At 44.4% G+C, this 19245-nt stretch overlaps 1 protein-coding gene across 5 annotated transcripts in view; it reads left to right on the top strand.

Moving 5' to 3' along the window:
- The window catches only part of LOC147639045 (Tetratricopeptide repeat (TPR)-like superfamily protein), a 152040-nt gene extending 133200 nt beyond the window's left edge, over positions 1 to 18840 (top strand). For 2 of the 5 annotated variants that reach the window (XM_086786738.1, XM_086786757.1), the window contains exons 19-27: positions 5998 to 6063; positions 6512 to 6736; positions 6820 to 6875; positions 15919 to 16294; positions 16383 to 16477; positions 16787 to 17032; positions 17137 to 17789; positions 17893 to 18096; positions 18177 to 18840. In XM_086786738.1, coding sequence (XP_086642864.1) covers positions 5998 to 6063; positions 6512 to 6736; positions 6820 to 6875; positions 15919 to 16294; positions 16383 to 16477; positions 16787 to 17032; positions 17137 to 17789; positions 17893 to 18096; positions 18177 to 18385 — 2130 coding nt within the window. In that variant the 3' untranslated portion in view covers positions 18386 to 18840. The remainder of the gene's footprint in view (positions 1 to 5997; positions 6064 to 6511; positions 6737 to 6819; positions 6876 to 15918; positions 16295 to 16382; positions 16478 to 16786; positions 17033 to 17136; positions 17790 to 17892; positions 18097 to 18176) is intronic. The other 3 variants (XR_015264138.1, XR_015264137.1, XM_086786748.1) reach the window with 3 other exon arrangements.
- The last annotated feature ends 405 nt before the right edge of the window (positions 18841 to 19245 follow it).

Below are 19245 nucleotides of genomic sequence, written 5' to 3'. Positions count from 1 at the left end.
ACCACTCGACTACCTCAAAGTACCATGCATGTGTTGGTAATGGTGTTGGCCGTGTCGCTGAGGAGGGGGGCAGTCCAGCTCTTCTCAATCGCTCCCTCTCCCTCTCGCTGTATAATTGCATAGAGGACTCTAGTGCTAGTCGTGGGAGGCGATCTCTGTCAAGCGTGTATACATGCTGAATATAAGTGACAGTCTGGAAAAGGGCATCTGTACCTAGTGGGGCCACCCCAAACTACTCTGCATGTAGAATGTCATCATGTGGTACAAATGGCTTACTCCTGATCATGCGCTCCTGATCATGCGTGACAACCTCTGATGCCCGACTAGCCCCTATCTCCTCTGGATCCACAGGGTGGAGGATCTCCATGTCATCATAGTCATACACCTCACACTGTCTGCTTTGTGTGTGGGCATTGAGAGAGAGAGAAGGCGTAGAGAGAGAGAGAGAGAGAGAGAGAGAGAGAGAGAGAGAGAGAACGAAAGAAACAAAGATATATTAACGTCTACGAGAGGCGAAAGTCGGCCTATGAGACAAAAAATAATACAACTGTGTTCTTCCGGTCATCGAAAGAAAAGAAAAAGTGTGCATGTGTCTGGATACAACTGTGAATCATCATGGATCGGTGGAGCCCATATACAAACAATATAAAGGGGGGTGGGGATGTGGATGGAGTGCTAAGGCAAGATGCATCTCTATATGCTGAAGGGGTAGTACAAGCATGCTATGCAGATCTATGTCTAACTCCATCCAGTGCCATAAGAGAAATGAAATGAAATGAAATGTTATATTAACGTCTTCAAAAGGCCATAATGACCTATGAGACCAAAAGTTACATCATGGTGGATCTGATACAATGTCTGGATAAAAAAACCCAGAAAATGAAAAATAAAGATGATACTACTGGCACCTAGAAAATGAAACTGGAACTGGAAGGTACACTATGGAGGTACCTCCATCTCATAATATGTGCCGCATCGGACACTGGCGGATCTCCTCAATATCCTCTGTGGTCAGCACCCTGACTGGGTGTCTCGCATGCCTCGCAAGAATAATCCGAATCTGCCGCTGCAACCTCCGTCTATGCTGGGATGCCCTCCTCCGTGGTCGTGGGCGTCTGGACCACCCAAGCTCAATCGCACGATCAATCAGTGTACCCCTGGTGTGGGCGGTATCCATGTCCTGCTGCTGCTGTGGTCCATCTGGCGCAGTGATGGCTGGACTAAAGAAGTCTGTAATGTGCCTCTGAGTCTGGCTCTCTGTGCGCCTAAGCAGGCTATCTCTATGTCTCCGCAGCTCAAGCAAGAACAATCCCAAACACCTCTGGTCCTGGTACCCCATGACTCTGGAAAGTGGTCCAAAACCCTCTCTGAATAAACAGTGGAAACGACCACGTATCTCATAGTATGCAGTACAATGGCATATATAATGCAGCTCTGTCTCTGGCTCCCCATGGCATACTCGGCATATCCTGGCCTCAGCTGGTATACCTCTATATCGGCCAATCTCAATCTCAAGCTGGTGTGAGGATGTGCGAATCTGACCAATAGCACATCGTACTGCATGAGACAAGTGTACATCCATGTAACTGGGTCTGATCACAAAACCATCTGCTGTGAGCTGAAGAAAATGTTCTCTGTAGAAAGCCATCTTCGTGCCCAGCTCCTCAGTCGGCTGTATCCATGTCCTCCTAATGTCCAGCTGAACTAAATCCTGACGGATGAGTCTGGTAATCTCTGTCCGTGTAAGAGTGAGAGAGGGTGCCTCCAGAGAATACTGGAAGGGAGGCAATCTGTCCATGCTAAAACCATGTGCCTGGAACCAAGATGTCATCTGTCCATACCAACAAGCCGTGTCTCCCTGTAAAGCTAACTGTCGGGAGGACTCCAGGGCGAGGCGTGCATATCTGTCTCGGGGGAGATCCCACAAGCCATGTATGTAGGAGACTGATCTCGTAAGAGCCTCAATCGCCAGAGGGGCAGCCGCCAGCTCTGCTCGAATAATCTCATGAGGTACCACAGCCTTGGCTCTAATAAGCCTAGCAATCATAGATACCAAAGGCCTCTCCATACCTCTCCACCCGCCTGCGCTGTGATGGCCCACTGAAGGTCCCCATATCTGCACTCCATAAAGCATAGCTGATGTCACTAGAGTGTCAAAAAGCCAGAGTTTTGTTCGAGGTTCCTGAAACTGAACCTGCGAACACATCCTCTCCAAACCACCCAGGGCTGCATGTGCTCTAGTCAATCTAGTCTCTGCTGCTCTCCTCATCGAAAACACTGGCCCACTGAATACTACCCCAAGATATGTATATGCATCTGTATACTCCACAATCTCCTGCCCATATGTAAATGTGGAAGCTGATCGCCTAACCCACTGTGGCGTGGTGTTAAACACCATAACCTTGGTTTTGCCAAGGTTGACAGACAATCCACTATCATGTGCAAACTCATGTAGAGCATCCAGATGACGCTGCATACCCTCAGGAGAGTCAGAGATCAACACAATATCATCAGCATATAACAATAGTGGGATCCATGTACCTGCTAGCTGGGCTCCTCTGTCCCCCAATCTCTCAATGTAATCAGAAGCCTCATCCACATACATACCAAACAGTGAAGGAGATAACGGGCAACCTTGCTTCACTCCTATAGTGGAGTGAACCAAAGTAGAGACCCCCTCTGGGGTGCGTACCTGTCCTGCAACTGATCTGTATAAAGCCATAATTCCCCATATGAGCTCTGTGGGTACCCCCATCTCCTGTAATCGCCTCATCAATCTGGCTCTGGGCACTGTATCAAATGCTTTGCGGAAGTCCACAAAGCTACAATAAATCCGTCGCCCATGCGACCTGCCCTCCTCAATAATGGCCCGGAGAGTCAAGATGTGGTCAAGAGTAGAGAAACCTCTCCTGAACCCTGCCTGTCCCTCTGCTCGAATGCCAACTCTCTCTGCCCATCTACTCAACTGCTGCTCAAGAATGGATGCATACAATCGTGCTAGTGTGTGACCAATCATAATAGTGCGATAATTCCCTGGCTGCATAGGGTCCCCTGACTTGAAGATAGGCACGATGGTGGACCTACTCCAAGTCTCGGGTAAGCCTTCGCACATAGCACGATTGAACATCACTGCTAGAAGCTCTGCCAGCATGTCTCTCGCATGAATAAAGTGCTCAGCAACCAATCCATCGTGATCATATGCTCTCCCAGTCTTCATCCTATCAATGGCCTTCCTTACCATCTCTGCGGTAAAGAAAGTACATGTCTGTGGGCATGGTGCTGGCGGGTCAGGAAAAGGTGTCTGTCCAGGAACTGTATATAGAGATGCTGCATAACTACCCCAGACCTCTGTAGAAGTGATGGCCAAAGTAGGGGAGGACTCATGAAACAGACGCCAAGCCTCCCTCGAATCCTGGCTCAAGAACAGCTGGTATAATTCCTGCTCTAGCTGAGCAAGGAAGGCCCGCTTCTTCCTTCGCACAAGGCGTCGGAAGGCAATACGTGACTGTCGGTAAGTAGTGACTCCCAAAGCAACCTCCCGCTGCAGTCGGGCTCTGGTCTCTCTGCACTCCTCATCATACCAGCTGTTCTGGGGCATACATCTAGAATGCTGTCTTTGTCCAGGTTGAGTATGTGGATATGCCTCTCTCGCTGCATCATGTAAAGTCTCTGTCAGTATATGGGTCAACTCCTCCAAAGGTCTCCCTGGCTCCTCTGTGTACAGACGTCTATAAATCCCATCTGTGTAGACAGCATCAGTCTCTGAGGTAAAAGTATATCGAGTGTGATCTGCCCCTCGTGTCCTCTGAGCTGTGGTAAAGTGAAAAGAGATAGTCAATGTCAACAATGCATGATCCACTACTACCCCAATGGGCCGAGATCCAACTGTGAAGTCCTCAATGCATGAAACAAAGCTGGGCATAGCCATAACATAATCCACTGTGCTAGCACCATGTCTGTGTGGAAAGCAAGTAAATCCAGCTGCTGACGGAAACCTCTGCAAGCCATTAAGTATGGCCAACCCATGCGCAGTCCCCATATCTACCAAATATCTCCCATACTCTGTGCACTCCACATCCTGTGAGCTTCTGTCTAATCCCATATCCAGAGTGTCCAACTCTCTCAGCATCTCCTCCGAGGTATCATAAAAGGCTGTCTGGCGGTTGCCCGTCCGGGCATTAAAGTCCCCTAACAGGATGATGTCTCCATCCCTAGAGAACTCCCATATGTCATCATCTAGCACAGAGAAAGGAGACTGCCCTCTAGGTGCTGCATATGTCGATGTACTAGGAGCAAAATAGCATATGGCAATATACAGGAATCTACCTGTGTCGGCCCTCAGTCTCACCCACATATATCTGGCCTGATCATCTCTCCGAACTATGTGTATAAGCGGTTGCAGCTCCTCCCTGAAAAGAACTGCCACCCCTCCTGATCCTCTACTACTGTGTACCGATCTCGTCCCTACTCTGCAAGCTGTCTCCCATCTGTATCCTGTCACCTGTGGCATCATCTGACCAGGGGCCTGGTGAGTCTCCGAGTAGAAGACTATATCTCTATCTCTAAAGCTGTCCTCAAAGGCACCTACATCAAGTCTGAGGGATCCATTGCAGTTCCAGGCTGCCAGCTTTAATTTGGTCCCATAGGTCTCGCACCGTCATGTAGAGCGTCGCTCCACGATGACCACCCTCCCTTCTCTATAAAATGCTATCTTACCCTTTTCTCTTGCTGCTCTAATCTCTGGCATGACTTCCTTCATATGTGCAAGCTGTGAAAGAGTAAGATCATCACCAAGAAAAATGCCTGTATTCTTTAAAGTGGGTCGTCTCTTCAAGAACTCCTTCTTCGCCTCAATAGAAGGGAAGCGAAGTATGAGAGCTCTTTCCTTTGATGTTTCCCCGTTGCCTCCGCTCTTTTTGCCCACTCTCCAGGCTTTTGCGTGTGTCGGACTGTCAATCCCCATCAACACCATAAGCTCTTTCACCTCCTCTTCAACTTTATCCCCGTCTTTAAGGCCGGTAATCCTCACATGCAAAGCACGTGTACGTCTTCGTTGTTCCTCTTCCAAAGTCATATTAATTATTGTAGGTGTAGGGGTTGTTATCTCCTTACCTTTACCCTTCTTGGCGACCTCTATCCACTTCTCCGCTTCATCCATCTTCTTTTGTGTCTTGGTGATGACTTCCACCCATGAGGAAGTCTTTGCTTCCTGTTGCTTCTCTTCTTCCTTAATTGCCCGTACTTGTTCCTTGATAACCTTGAGCTCTTCTATCATGGATGGCTGAATTTCACCTTCTTCAAGTCCACCATTTGCCTTGGCCTCTGCAAGCTCCCTCTGAAGAGCTGAAATTACGCCTTTGAGGGTGTTGACCTCCCCGTGAAGGTCTTTGACTTCCGCTATGAGGTCTTTGACTTCCGCTATGAGAGAGAGAGAGAGAGAGAGAGAGAGAGAGAATGCTAGAGAGAGAGTAAAGTACATGATTCAAATGATGTGACATTAGGGTGTCTTCTTTCAATGAAGTACATGTACCTTTATAGGTTACAAAGGTTCTCTTCTAACATCATTGCTTATATCATCACACACACAAACATCTAGATATTATTTATACCTCAAGAGGTGGTTCACACATACAAACACATAAGTGGGTGTTTACTCCTTTGCTAGAGGATGTTCACACACGCACACACATATTTAGGCTTAATAGCCTTTCACACACTGAACCGGGCTTAATAGCCTTACACACAAACATACTACCATACTTATATGAGTGGGTTCACACAGGTAAGACCTTGATTCCTAACATGCATTCTACATTTGCCTTGATTGCCCGTATAAGGCTCCCAAATTGAGTATACATTGTGTCTTTCCATTAGTGAACTCTCGCATGCATTATGTTTCCATGTTTCTGCTAAAAAAGATCACGTCAATGTTTCTTGTTACAGGGCCTATTCTTGCTCCTTAGCATTATGTAACTTGCGATGTGATCTTGTCAACAGATTGCAGACTTCCAGTTAGGGTTGGCCAAAATTGCAGCAGCCACAAATCAACTCGACTCTGTGCAGGTTTGTGGGAGTTTTTCAAAGCTGTGTTTTTTTTGAAAGATGAAACTGTAATTGCTTCTCAAGAACATGTACATGTATGAATGGTGGAGTACAAGTTTTAGGAAACAAGGAATTTAGAGGGATGATCGCTTGTGCCGCAACACGAGCTTTCAAACATAACCATTGTAAAAACAAAATAACCGTGGTACATAACTGTTTTAAAGTATTGAACACATTCTTCATGTAAATAGTCGAAAAAGCTTTCCATCCCTCAAAATTTTATAAACTTTTTTCTGATATTCGAAAAAGAAATAATTTCGAAATGCATGACCTAATTATTAAGCTGACACCTCCACTGTGATTTGATTTTTTACTGTGGGTTTTCAAATAATATTAGTATTTTTGGCATTGGTGGTTGGTTTGCTCTTGCATGTGTCTTGTGCAGTTGCTCACATGAGGCACCATGCAGGTCTATGCTGCAGTGGAACAGGCAGCCCTTCAGGCACCACATCAACCTGAAGTACATAATTGCAAAGGTCTAGTTTGTGAGCTTAGGGGGGACTATCAATCTGCTATTGTAGCATTCCAAATTTCACGGGCTGCATTGGACTGTGGGCCAGTGAACTTGAGACCAGGCTTGCTTGATCATAAAAAACATGCAACCAGCATCAATCTGGCAAGAGTACTTTGTAAGGTTAGCATGCCATAAAACTGAACTACCTCACCATTCCGAAGTGATTCTACTTGTTACTGAATGAAGTGTTTCAATCATGGCAGGCTGGAAATGCACAGGCTGCAGTTGAGGAGTATGAAACGCTCGCAAAATTAGGCAGGTTTTCCCTCTTTACATCTTAACTGCCTTATGCGAAGCTGAAACTCACTGACATGTCTTTCTCTCTGTGCTTTTGATTCTTTCATGTTTTGACTGTTGAATCAAAGATTGCTTTCTTCTCTGCGTCTTGACAGAAGAATGATACTCTCAAGGGATTTTGTGCCTTTAGCTTGCACTAGGCATTTATTTAGACCTTGCTGGAATCCTGTTGCAGCATACATCAGAAGACATGATTGGACTTGTTGTATCACATTTTCTGTTTTTTTGCATAGCTGTTACCAGAGTATCTGCAGACTGCCACCCATTTGGCAGAATCTGATAAGGGAGATCAGATTAAAGATCAATGGCTGTGTAATTAATGGAGCTTATCTTTTCAATTTGAAGTAGCTGCTTTCTTTAAACTGTAATCTTGTTCGGCTACTTGGTTTGGGTTCATTGTTCAATAATACCTTGGCAAAACCTTGTAGTGCCTTAGCCTTGACGTCGACTCTTCCATCCCTCTGGAGTGGCTGGCCCCGATACCAGATCCTTCTCCTCCGCAGGGGCTGGGAGTGTTCTCCAGGCAAAGAGTCTTGATGCCTACCCTCAAGCTAGGGGATCTCCAAATGGAGCCACCACCCATGATTCTTGAACAAGTGAGTTCGCCTCACAACCGAGAGGCCATGCGTGGAGTTGCGGTACGTGTATTCACTAGTTTGGAAGGGTCTTCAAAAACCCAGACATGAGCTCACACTGGGCAAGTACAGCCACTACCCAAAACCAGCCATTTTGAATAGCCCAAACAGCACCACGTGAGCACTTCAGGGTTTCACCACAGTTATGAACTGGCCATTCTGCAATTGTGCAGGTCCAATCAGGTTTTGTCCAGCTGATGACAGTTTTTGCAGCTGATTAGGTTTTCTGCTGAAGATTAAGGTTTTTGTGTCCGATTAGGGTTTCTGCAGCTGAAGAAACTTTTCCCAGAGGTATTTTTTCTCTGCCGTATAGAATTTGAGCAAGTCATGTATGACTAATTTTGCTATCACACACTGCCTATAAGTTTGAGGATGATAGGCAGACTAGATATACAGCTTTCTCTCCATATTGTTGAAGAGAGCCTGTCAGAAAAGACTTATGGTCTTGGTTTTTCGGTCTCCAATAATCGATTGAGGCAAACCATGATGTTTGAAGACCTGTGCCATATAATCAGCTTTGATGGTCTTTCGAACAAGAATAAAATGAGCGTGTTTGCTGAACCGATTGATAATCGTCCAGATTGCATCATTTCCATGTGGCATCTTTTGCAAATTCGTAGTGAAATCCATTGCTAAGACTGAGAAAGTAAGCAATGGCTAAAGCAAACATGTAGCTTTATGCTGCTTGTTGCATTTAAATGTCTGACAAGGCAAATATTGCCTCACATTCACTTTAATATCCGTGCACAAGGTTGGCAAATAAAGTGATGCCCCATTGTTTGTGTACTAGCCAAAATCCCCCTATGTTTTGCATATGGAGGTGTGCTTTGGTCTTCAACAATTGACTGAGGCAACCGTGATGTTTGAGGACGTATGCCGTAAAAGTTTGGACCATATAATCAGTTTTGGTTAGGGCTGAACATTAATAAGGCACCCATAAAAAGAGGGAAAAAGGCATTATTTTGATTTATTTGTCCAAAAACCCCTGTCGGCTTGTTTATGCTGGCTGAGCACTATTACATTGGGGTGCTATGTAAAGCCTCCATCTGAGAACTCTCAAGCATATGCATGGATTTAAGCTAGCAAGCATCTGGGGATTCTACACGTTCAAGCATGGACCTTTCAGCTGTGCTGGAGAAAAACACAGGTCATTCTCTGGTCGCCCGTGCTCCATCAGCTCGGGTAGCCAGTTCAAGGCATACCCTATTATCAGGTCAGTCCTTGCTGGGACAGTTTTCAACCCATCTTTGCACTTACTCAGTTGCAACAATCAAAGAAAATACTCTCTTTGGAGGTTGGGGGGGGGGTGTGGAGGGCTTAAGCGGGTAGTTGGGATCCCATCGGGTGTACTGATCCATCTCTCTCTCTCTCTTGGGGGACTTCAATGCCAGGACCGCCCATAACCAGACAGTATTTTATGATACCTCAGAGGAGATGTTGAGGGAGCTTGATGTTAGGGATATGGGCCTATCTAGACTCTCACAGGATGAGGAACACACTGAGTATGGGCGGTATTTGATAGACATGGGGACTGCACATGGATTGGCCATCCTGAATGGCCTACAGAAATTACTGGCAGCGGGCGGTTTCACTTGCTTTCCACATCGGCATGGTGCTAGTACAGTGGACTATGTTATGGCTCAGCCCAGTCTCATTCCCTCTTTTCAGGATTTTATGGTAGGCACTAGGCCGGTTGGAGTAGCAGTGGATCATGCTATCTTGTCTGTCACTCTCACATTTCAGTTCAGCACAGCTCCATTGGGACAGGTCTCCACACACACTCGCTATACCTTTACGAGGGAGACTGACATCGTGTACACGGATGAGATATACAGACGCTTATGTGCCGAGAAGCCGGGACGGCCATTAGATGAGCTCACTCAGATATTGATAGAGATGCTTCATGCTGCAGCATCAGAGGCATATCCCCATAGTCAGCCTACACGGAGACGATCTGGGAACATGCCCCAGAACAGCTGGTATGATGAGGAGTGCAGAGAGATGAGGATCAGATTACAGAGAGAGGTGCTCATGGGTGTTACCACTCACAGACAGTCACAGATTACCTTCCGGCGCCTAGTCCGACGGAAGAAGAGGGCTTATCTTGCTCAGCTAGAGAGGGATTTGTATCAGTTATTTATGAGTCAGGACTCAGGCGAGGCATGGAGACTATTCCATGAGCATTCACCATCACCAGCTATTACCTCCACAGAGATTTGGGGTGAGTATGCAGCATCCCTGTACAGAGCACCAGGACAGCCACCCCTGCCAGACCCATCGGAGCCATGCCTAGAGACATGTGCTTTCTTTACTGCTGAGATGACCATTAGATGACATGCATTGCTTTTATGATCAACTATGGTTTTCATGGATTCGAGGTGCTTCTATGCTTCTATCCATGGTTTTATGAGGATCTTTTGATCTTTTGGATAATATCACGTGCTTTGAAGGTAGGGTTTGCCATCAATTTTTACACGTAATTTTGGAGTATGTTCCTTGTACTCTTTTACATATTCCAACTTAAATACCGAGTTGCTTATGTATCTAGGTGAATTGTTATTTTATTTTTCTACCCCAACTTTATTGTGTTTATTGGGTAGTTATCATTAGAAAGACGCCAATAATTAAAATTATTTTAGACTTATGATTCACTCGGAAAGAGTTATTCCTTGATGTGGTCCCAAGTATATAGAGACAAGTTTTAGTATGCGAAACCTGGGATAAGGCCATTGCATTCCTTTTATGCAGGATTTTGTTCATGTTTGCTAGACGGCATACTAGGGAGTTCCAAATCATTAAGGTATGTATGGGTGGTATCACGGTGGTATGGGACACTAGAGATCCCTCAAATATATTACCTTATCAGATAATTTGGGCTCATGATTGTTGCCTTGCTTACATCACTTGGCATGTTGACCCCAACATTCATCAAAGACAATCTCATTTTTTGAATTCACTTGAAGTTGTAGTGTTGGCGTTCTCTAGATAAACTTCTTTTATCTATAGCCTGCATGTTTTGATGGGTGTAATCTCATGGAAATTTTCACTTGTTGAATCTCTTTCTTTAGAGTTCAATGAGTTTATCGTGTTGTGTTCAAATTAAGGAATTTTGGATTCTTTCTTATTATGGTAAGGAAAGCTATTGACAGGATGAGGACTGGGAGAGCATATGATCATGATGGTTTGGTAGCAGAGCACTTTATTCATGCCAGAGATATGCTTGGAGAGCTTATTGCTATGATGTTTAACTGAGCCGTGTGTGAGGGTTTTCCTGAGACTTGGAATATGTCCACGATTGTGCCTATCTTCAAGTCGGGTGATCCCATGCTTCCTGGGAGTTATCGTACCATCATGATTGGTCACACATTGGCTAGATTATATGCATCTATTCTTGAGCAGGAGTTGAGTAGATGGGCAGAGACAGAGGGCATACGTGCATCAGGGCAAGCAGGGTTCAGGAGAGGTTTCTCCACTCTTGACCATATCTTGACACTCAGAGCTATTATTGAGGAGGGCAGATCATATGGCAGGAGGATTTATTGTTGCTTTGTGGATTTCCGCAAAGCTTTTGACACAGTACCGAGAGCCAGACTGATGCGCAGACTACAGGAGATGGGAGTGCCCACAGAGCTGATTTGGTGAATCATGGCTTTATACAGGACAGTTGTGGGGCAGGTACGTACTACTCAGGGTATATCTGAGATGGTTCACTCCACTATTGGGGTGAAACAGGGCTGTCCCCTTTCTCCCACCTTATTTGGGATGTATGTGGATGAGGTTTCGGACTATGTAGAGCGGGAGGGTGACAGAGGAGCACAGCTAGCAGGGACATGGATTCCGCTGTTATTGTATGCTGATGATATTGTGTTGATCTCAGATTCTCCAGAGGGGATGCAGCGTCATTTGGATACATTGCACACATTTGCACAGGACAGTGGATTGTCTGTTAACCTTGGTAAAACCAAGGTGATGGTGTTTAACACCACAGCACAGTGGGTTAGGAGGTTAGCACCCACCTTTACATATGGTCAGGAGACAGTGGAGTATACAGATGCATATACTTACCTTGGTGTGGTTTTTAGTGGCCCACTATTTTCCTTGAGGAGAGCAGCGGAGACCAGATTGACCAGAGCTTATGCAGCATTGGGGAGACTAGAGAGGATGTGTTCGCAGGTTCAGTTTCAGGAACCTCGAACAAAGCTCTAGCTCTTTGACACTTTGGTCACTTCAGCCATGCTGTATGGAGTGGAGATATGGGGACCCTCAGTGGATCACCACAGCCGAGCTGGTAGCACTGATGGATGGAGATGTATGAAGAGGTCCTTGGTTTCTATGATTTTCTGGATGATTAAAGCCAAGGCCTCCGTACCACATGATATTATCCATGCAGAGATGGCTGTCTCCCCATTGGTAGTAGAGGCACTCACTCGATCAGTCTCCTTTATACATAGCACTTGGGCTCTCCCTATTATGTTGCGCAGAGAGCCCAAAAAAGTGGTTAAGCTACTTACATCTAGTGGAGTTTGCTTACAATGCCTCTTATCACCGAAGTCTCGGGATGAGCCCATTCAAAGTTGTGTACGGGCAAGATTGCCTCACGCTATTAACACGGTCTGACCCTTTGATCAGGGTCGAGATGTTCAGACAGATGCTTAATGATATGGAGTAGCAAATGCAAGCAATCCACAAGGATATCAAGGCTGCCCAGGATAGACAAAAGCAATATGCTAACAAGAAGAGATCGGAGAGAGTGTTTGAAGAAGAAGATATGGTTTTCATTGGTGTACGACTCAAGAGAAGTTCTTTATCTCTAGGGAAGTACAAAAAGCTATCTCCAAGATACTGTGGGCCGTACGCCATTACTAAGAAAATAGGAGATCTAGCTTATAAACTTTTTCTACCTACCCATCTCAAGGTACATAATGTATTCCATGTCGGTTTACTTGAAAAGTATGTACCCATCTCGAGTCACGTGCTTGATAATGAACAGTTGATTTCTCTGACTCAAGGTCAGATGGTACTCAAACCTGAAGAAATCCTTAACGTTCGGGAGAAGGTTCTCAGGAGTAGAGTCCTCAGAGAATTTTTGGTCAAGTGGAAGTTCTATCCTTTAGAGGACGCCACTTGGGAGAAAGAAGAAGAGTTGATAAAGGACTACCTCCACTTTGCGAGATAACGACATCTCGCGTTCTTCAAGTGGGAGAGGATGTAAGATTCCTCCTCAGTCCTAAAAGATGTATAAGCTCTAACCTCAATCTCCTGTAATCATCTCCTAATATTGTTTTTTCTTGTTTTGGCCTAGAGAGAGGTAATTCAAAATTGAGATATTTCTGAAAACAAAGTTTCTCCTAATATCTAAGATAAATTTTCCTGAAACAGAAGTTCAAAAAGAATTTTCCAATGTGCATTATAAATTAATTGAATATGTGTATTAGAGACTTTAGCCTAAGAGTCCACATTTTCAGAAATTTTTGATTAAGGTCCAAATAAGGTTCCAAAGAGCCAATAGGATTAATCCAAGTGTTGGGATGACAAAAATGCAAAAAATAAAAGAAAATATCCCAAAAATGAGTAAATGCTCACATAAGATGAAGAGTTGACTAAGTACTGGGTTTAAAAATTAAGGTTTATTACTAACAAAATCAAATTTTGACACGTCAGTAAGGAGGGAGAGGCCCCATGAAGTAGGCACCTTTTTCTCATCATTACTTGGCATTTTTAATTCAAAAAAATGAGATATTTTTATTTCTCCTCTCTCCTCATGCAAACTAGATCAAAAAGGGAGCCCAACTGGTCCAAATCTTGTCCAAACTGGATCAAATTGAAGTTGGAAGCCTCTAGAACTTAGTTGGACTTGGTTAGTGGCTTCCCTCACCTATAAATAGACCCTCATTCCTTTGTATTTTCATCTTTGAGTAATTACATGCCAGTATTATCTTCATTTTAGTGTAATTCTATTATCCCTCTATTTTGCCTCTACTCTTGGGAGCTTTGGAGCTTCTCAATTCTCCATCCTCTCTTGGAGATTACCCTCCCTAACTTGGTGGTCAAACCTTGCTTTGTGGGCTTCACTTCTCTCCAAAAGAATCAAGCCAAAATCAAAGGTAGAGACACCTAGCCGTATGGAATACTAGAATTATCACCTACACAAGGATCTCATATGGGGTGTATTCTAGTGGTATGGGACGCTAGAATATTGCACACGTGCGGTTACAAAACTATGGATTATTTATCTGTATCATGGATTGGCTGATTCTAGTCTATGAGCTCTCTTGAAGCCAACATGGTAGGTATTTTGCGCTTATATGGTTGGTCGAAGATATGCAGGGTTGTCCTGGACAACACTGTGCCGGTTGAGCTTCCTTGGATTTGTGTGAACATGTGCTTGTTTTGGTGGTTTAACAGAGAAGGATTTCTCACATCGAGCATGCCATGGCACATCCCTATTGCATGTATGTGGATGGATCCCCAAGAAAGACTTTGGTGGAGTCCACTGACATGTCAATAGGAGTTTCTCTTTTGTAGGTATGTGGATGGATCCGAGGAAGGACTTTCGTGCGAGCCCACTGACATGGCAAAATAACATGCGTGGCTTATGAGGCTTGACATGACATGACATGTATGGCTTGTGAAGCTTGACATGACAGGACATGTATGGCTTTTGACGTTTGACATGACAGAACATGTGTGGCTTATGAGGCTTGACATGACCGAACATGTGTGGCTTCTGAAGCTTGACATGACAGTACATGTGTGGCTTATGAAAATGTCACCAATTTGGTCCCTTCACTAGTCTTGACCAGTGTTTCATACACTGATTGGAGCCAAGGTGTGAATGGGGATTTTCCACAAAAGAAAGCTCAAACATTTATGGCAAAATTTGTCCTGGAAGATGGCTTTTAGGCAAAAGTGGCATGGGATTTTTATCATAAGGTTTATAAGTAAACAGGTTCACACATCATTAAAGTGTGGCCAGACTTATTAATATTTTGGGCGTGGATCCCTGGACAGAGGGAGGCGCCTAGCACAAACTTGGCCGACAAGATGGAAAAAGCACATTAGTTGATATTTTTGACTACTCAGTCAATTTTGGCCAAGAAAAGGAAAAGCACATCTATTTTGGGGCTGGTCGTCACTTTTGGCAAAAAGGGAAAAAGCACATCTACTTTTGGGCTGGTCGACTCTATAAAGGCATGGAGGAGCTTGAGGCGTGTTCATCTCCTCAGTGGCAACAGCATGTTCTCTCTCCCTTGATCACGGGCCATACAACAAGGGAATCGTCAAGCGCTTTCTTTTCACTCTGAAGGGCAGCAACGAGTGTTTTTCCTTCTCTGAGGGCTGGTCGTACATTTCAGCACAGCATGTTGTTCCTTTCCTGAATGCTGGCCGTACAGTACAACAGCATCCGTTTGGGGTGTTCTCTCTCTTGGTGGGTGCTGGTCGTACAACAGGTTTCTCTCTCTTCATCACTCCCTCCTGGCCACTCTTTCTGGGGCTGCTTTTGGGAGGAATCTGGGACAGTTTTGAGAGCTTTTCTTTGTGAAAAATCTGGGAAAGTTTTGAGAGCTTCTCTGGGGTTGTTTTGAAGGAATCAGGGACTGATTTGAGAGCTCCTCGGGGGCAGATTTGAGGCTCCATTCTTTGGGGCTGTTTTGGCACGGAATTCGGGGTTGGATTTGGCATTGTACCGGGCTGTTGTTTTTAGGCCGATTTGCACTGGTTTATGGTGCTGATTGGTACCCAGATATTTGAGCAAGTGTTTGTTGACCTATGTGGAAAATCCAATGTAGGACTGCACCCGCACCTTGGTCTATTTGTATCAGATGCCTACTCTTAGACCACATTGAGAAAGTTACGGTATTATTCTTTCTACACAGAAGAAATTCTGCTCTAGACTTGGCATTCTAGCATTTCTCTTTTCTTCTGGCTTTTCTTGCATGGTGGATTTCGGTTAACCGATGGAGAGTAGTTCTGGGGGGAGATCCTTCATATCCCAGATGGCTAACTGCTATTGAGTCAGTTCAGTATTGTGTCTGGAGTTCCAGAGACTCCCATATGATGTAGTGTTATGTAACTTGGGTCTTTTGCTCTACTGCTAGGGTTACAGACTTGGCCCTCAAGGTTCATAGAGAGGGGTACATTAGGGACCGTTCCTAAATTCATTTTTTTGTATCACTCTGTGGCGTAGTGGATTCCCACCAGGAGATCATTGCCAATAACATGGCATGTCTGGTTTTGAGAGCTAGATGTATAGAGGCTATTGATGGCACCCAGACTTTCTATACTCAGTGGATATGATCCTTCTTTTGCTCTGAATGCAGACAAAATGTTTTCTTTTTTCAGGCTTTCTGATCTTGTTTGTCCGTTCAGTGCAGGTTATCTTGAAGACAGCAGTGCACTTCGGGGTTATGCTACCGCATTGTGGCAACTGGGAAAGCAAAGACTAGCTGTCTCTATAGCAAAGGTAGCTGCGAAGAAATCAATTGAGCGACCTGCAACCTCTGCAGCTATCCTACTGCTCGCCAAGTTTACCTACTATCTAACAGGACCTGCAGCTGCACTGGAGGAGTTAAATCTTGCAGCTGTGGATCCACATTCTGAAAATGCTCTGGCATTTGGAGCTTTTGCTATTGCGAGCGCTGCAGGGCGATGTGATATTCTATTGCAATTGATGTCAAGATGGGCCGTCCTTTTTGATCATGACAAGGCTACCGAATTCATCTCTCTTGTTGCTGCAGGCATGCAGGTTTAAGCTCTTGGGCATCTTTATGTTGTTATTGAATTGTTTGATAACTTGGTACCTGTAATGATTGAATGCTTGTGTTTTCAATCAGCTGCCTGAAGGATCACATGGAAAGATGGATTACAGCAATGCTATTCACCTGTTTCAAAAAACATTACACATGCATCCTCAAAGTTTGTTAATTAGGTGCCTTTCTGCCTCTTCAACTCAGTTTCAGGAGTTATTTGTATGGGTTAAGCCTCTTAAAGGGTTATTGGATCTTGTGCCGTAAAGACAAGGTTGGATTCCAAAGAATTATTTTTCTTTGTTGGTTTAAACCTCTCAAAGAGACATTGGAGTGTGCGGAATAGTAACCTAGATTCTTGCCATTTTGTATTGGTCTAAGAGACAATCATTCAGAAGGGCCTTGGAGAGTGTCCTTAGGTCAATTGTCAGATTTTTCTATCGTGGGTTCTGTGAACAATGGGCTCTAAGCTCTTGTGCTATTGATCTCAGGACCAAGCTAATGCAGATGTTTCTTGAAAGAAGTGATGGGATGGAAATTGCCGTGGCAGCTAGATGCTGCTGCTTTGTCAACTTCTCAAGAATGGGCAAGGCTGGTGAAATGGGTCAGCTTTGTCAGATGGTTGGTGCTGCAGCCCTTGCTTGCAATGTTTGTGGCAGCATCAAGTCTCAATTCTCTTTCTCTTCATGCAAATCTCATTGTCATTTGAGCCAAAAGCCCATCCAAGAGTTGCAACGGTATGCATTCAGTTTGTTTGTATTATTCTGCTTTTCGCTTCTGCATGGTTTTCTACCTAAGCCTGTGGATGAGTGTTCTTCTAAGGTCGTTTTTGTGTATTCAGTTGGGTGCACTTGGAACCATGGAACATTATGTCACACTACCAGCTAGTGCTTTGTTTGATGCAACAAGCACGTGAACAAAAGTTTCCTGTCAGCACATGCCAAATGCTTCAACGTATGGCAGGGATTATCTTGGCAAGGATACCATCTGGTATTGATACTGCTGGCGAGATCCACATCTACATGCGATTGCAGCTAATGTTGTGTGCTTCAGAGGCTGCTCTTCATTTTGGAAATCATGAGCTAGCTGTGGAGAGTGCTACTGGTGCTTCTTGCCTCAAACTTCCTAAGAATCTCCATGCGCTCCCTCATTTACAGCTTGTGAGATGCCATTCAGTCAAAGGAAACAGCACCTTGGTAGATGCTGAATTTCACAAAATTGAAAATCTTGGCACACTGGATTTCCCAACATGGCTCTGTGTTTTGGATCTGAATTCTGGCCTTACAGTAGAGAAAAAATTAGCCTTTTCACTTAGAGATTTAGATTTGACATCTTATGAAGGAACACCAAATTGCCAACAAATCCCGAAGGCACTCTTGGAGTGGAAAAAAGCAGTGATGTATATTCGCATTGGTGACCTGTCTTTAGCGGAGACAGCAGCTTTGAATGCAGTAACATTGTGGCCAGAAGTGGATGGCCTCCACCTTTTGCATGGTAAGCAATTGCAGACTTCCAGCAATTTAGGATATAGCAGACTATTGGGATTGTATGAGTCTGCTATTAAGGTGTTGATTAAAAGACCTGTTTATTACTGCAGGAGCTATCTGCATGGAGCTTGTGAAAAGTGGATCGGGCTCCATCAATCTGTCATTTGCTTGCCGTAGGCTCATGAAAGTTGTCTCTGGAAGTGTAAATCAGCTGCCCATCGCTGGTCTTTTGCTCGCACAGGCACAGGCTGCAAAAGTTGGCACTCCTGGGTGGGAGAGACTCTTACGAGCTGAGTGGGTCCTTTGGCCTAGAGGTTGGTTTTTTGCATGGTTGGCTATTGCTCCCTTTTTATCCAAGGGGGTTGAGTTCCTCATATTATGTATGGTGTTGCAGAATACAAACCAGCAGAGCTATATTTTCAGATGGGATTACTGGCAAAGATATCAAAAGTTACTAACCTGGGTGCTTTGGAGATACCGGAATCCTTTCAAAGCCCAAGGGCATGGTTCAGGAGAGCCGTTCACATAAACCCTTCCTGTGCCCGCTACTGGACTATGCTGCACAAAATGGAAGCAAACAATCTCATGGAGTTACACAATTGACTTGTTTATTAGGAGGTGCTTGCCAACCACCTCCTAAGCATTCTTCCTGCTAGGGAGGCTTCACATGTGCTACCAGTAAAGCAACTCCTAATTTTACGACCATGTAAGGTCAAAGCATTCCAGAGCAGGCTGACCAGTTTCACCAGCCCAGAAACTTCACTTCATTTGTCTTTGCATGCTTTTTTTAAAGTCATCGAGGCTTATTTGGCAAACAGAGCTGGGAGCACACTTCATTGTTTGTATTTGATGTAGAAGAAATGGGCATTTTTTTTTGGATTTTATGAAATTCCGACCAAAAATTTTATTGCATTCGATCTTGTAGACCATCTCTAGTTTTATGGGTGTATTCTTGAGGCAGGTGTGCTTTTGCATTTGGCTCAAACCCACACGTTCGATCAAGTTTGCCACTTACAATGGGGGGGCTCATCATTTGAAAAGCCATGTGGTTAACCATATTCCTGTTCTAATCAGGATTGTTCTAAATGTGCTGCATCTACTTATGAAAGTGCAACAGACCCAACAGATCAGTGCTTGACACCTTACTGCATAACTCATTATTACATTTGATTGACTGGATATAAAAATTTTCTTTGAACAAGAAAAAAGAGGCATATATCAAGAAGTGGTTTTTTTCTCTTAAAACTCTTGAAGAAGTGGCAAGAATAATTAGGGTATCAGTTAATATAATGTTGTTACTGCTCATAAATGCTATAATCATTAGAGAAGTGTTCACCTCTTTCAGAGAGCAAGTTAATGGTAAATCTCGCCCGTCTTAGTGAAAGCTAGGTGATAGTTCCTATGATGCATGAGGACCACTTCAAAACAGCAGCTAGAATCCCATTTAGTTACCCATTTCAACC

The sequence above is a fragment of the Cibotium barometz genome, chromosome 4, assembly GCF_041138505.1.
Source record: "Cibotium barometz isolate CiBa-2024 chromosome 4, ASM4113850v1, whole genome shotgun sequence".
Classification (NCBI taxonomy): Eukaryota; Viridiplantae; Streptophyta; class Polypodiopsida; order Cyatheales; family Cibotiaceae; genus Cibotium; species Cibotium barometz.
Note: the sequence above shows the minus strand (reverse complement) of the source record. Positions and strands in the feature narration are given on the sequence as shown.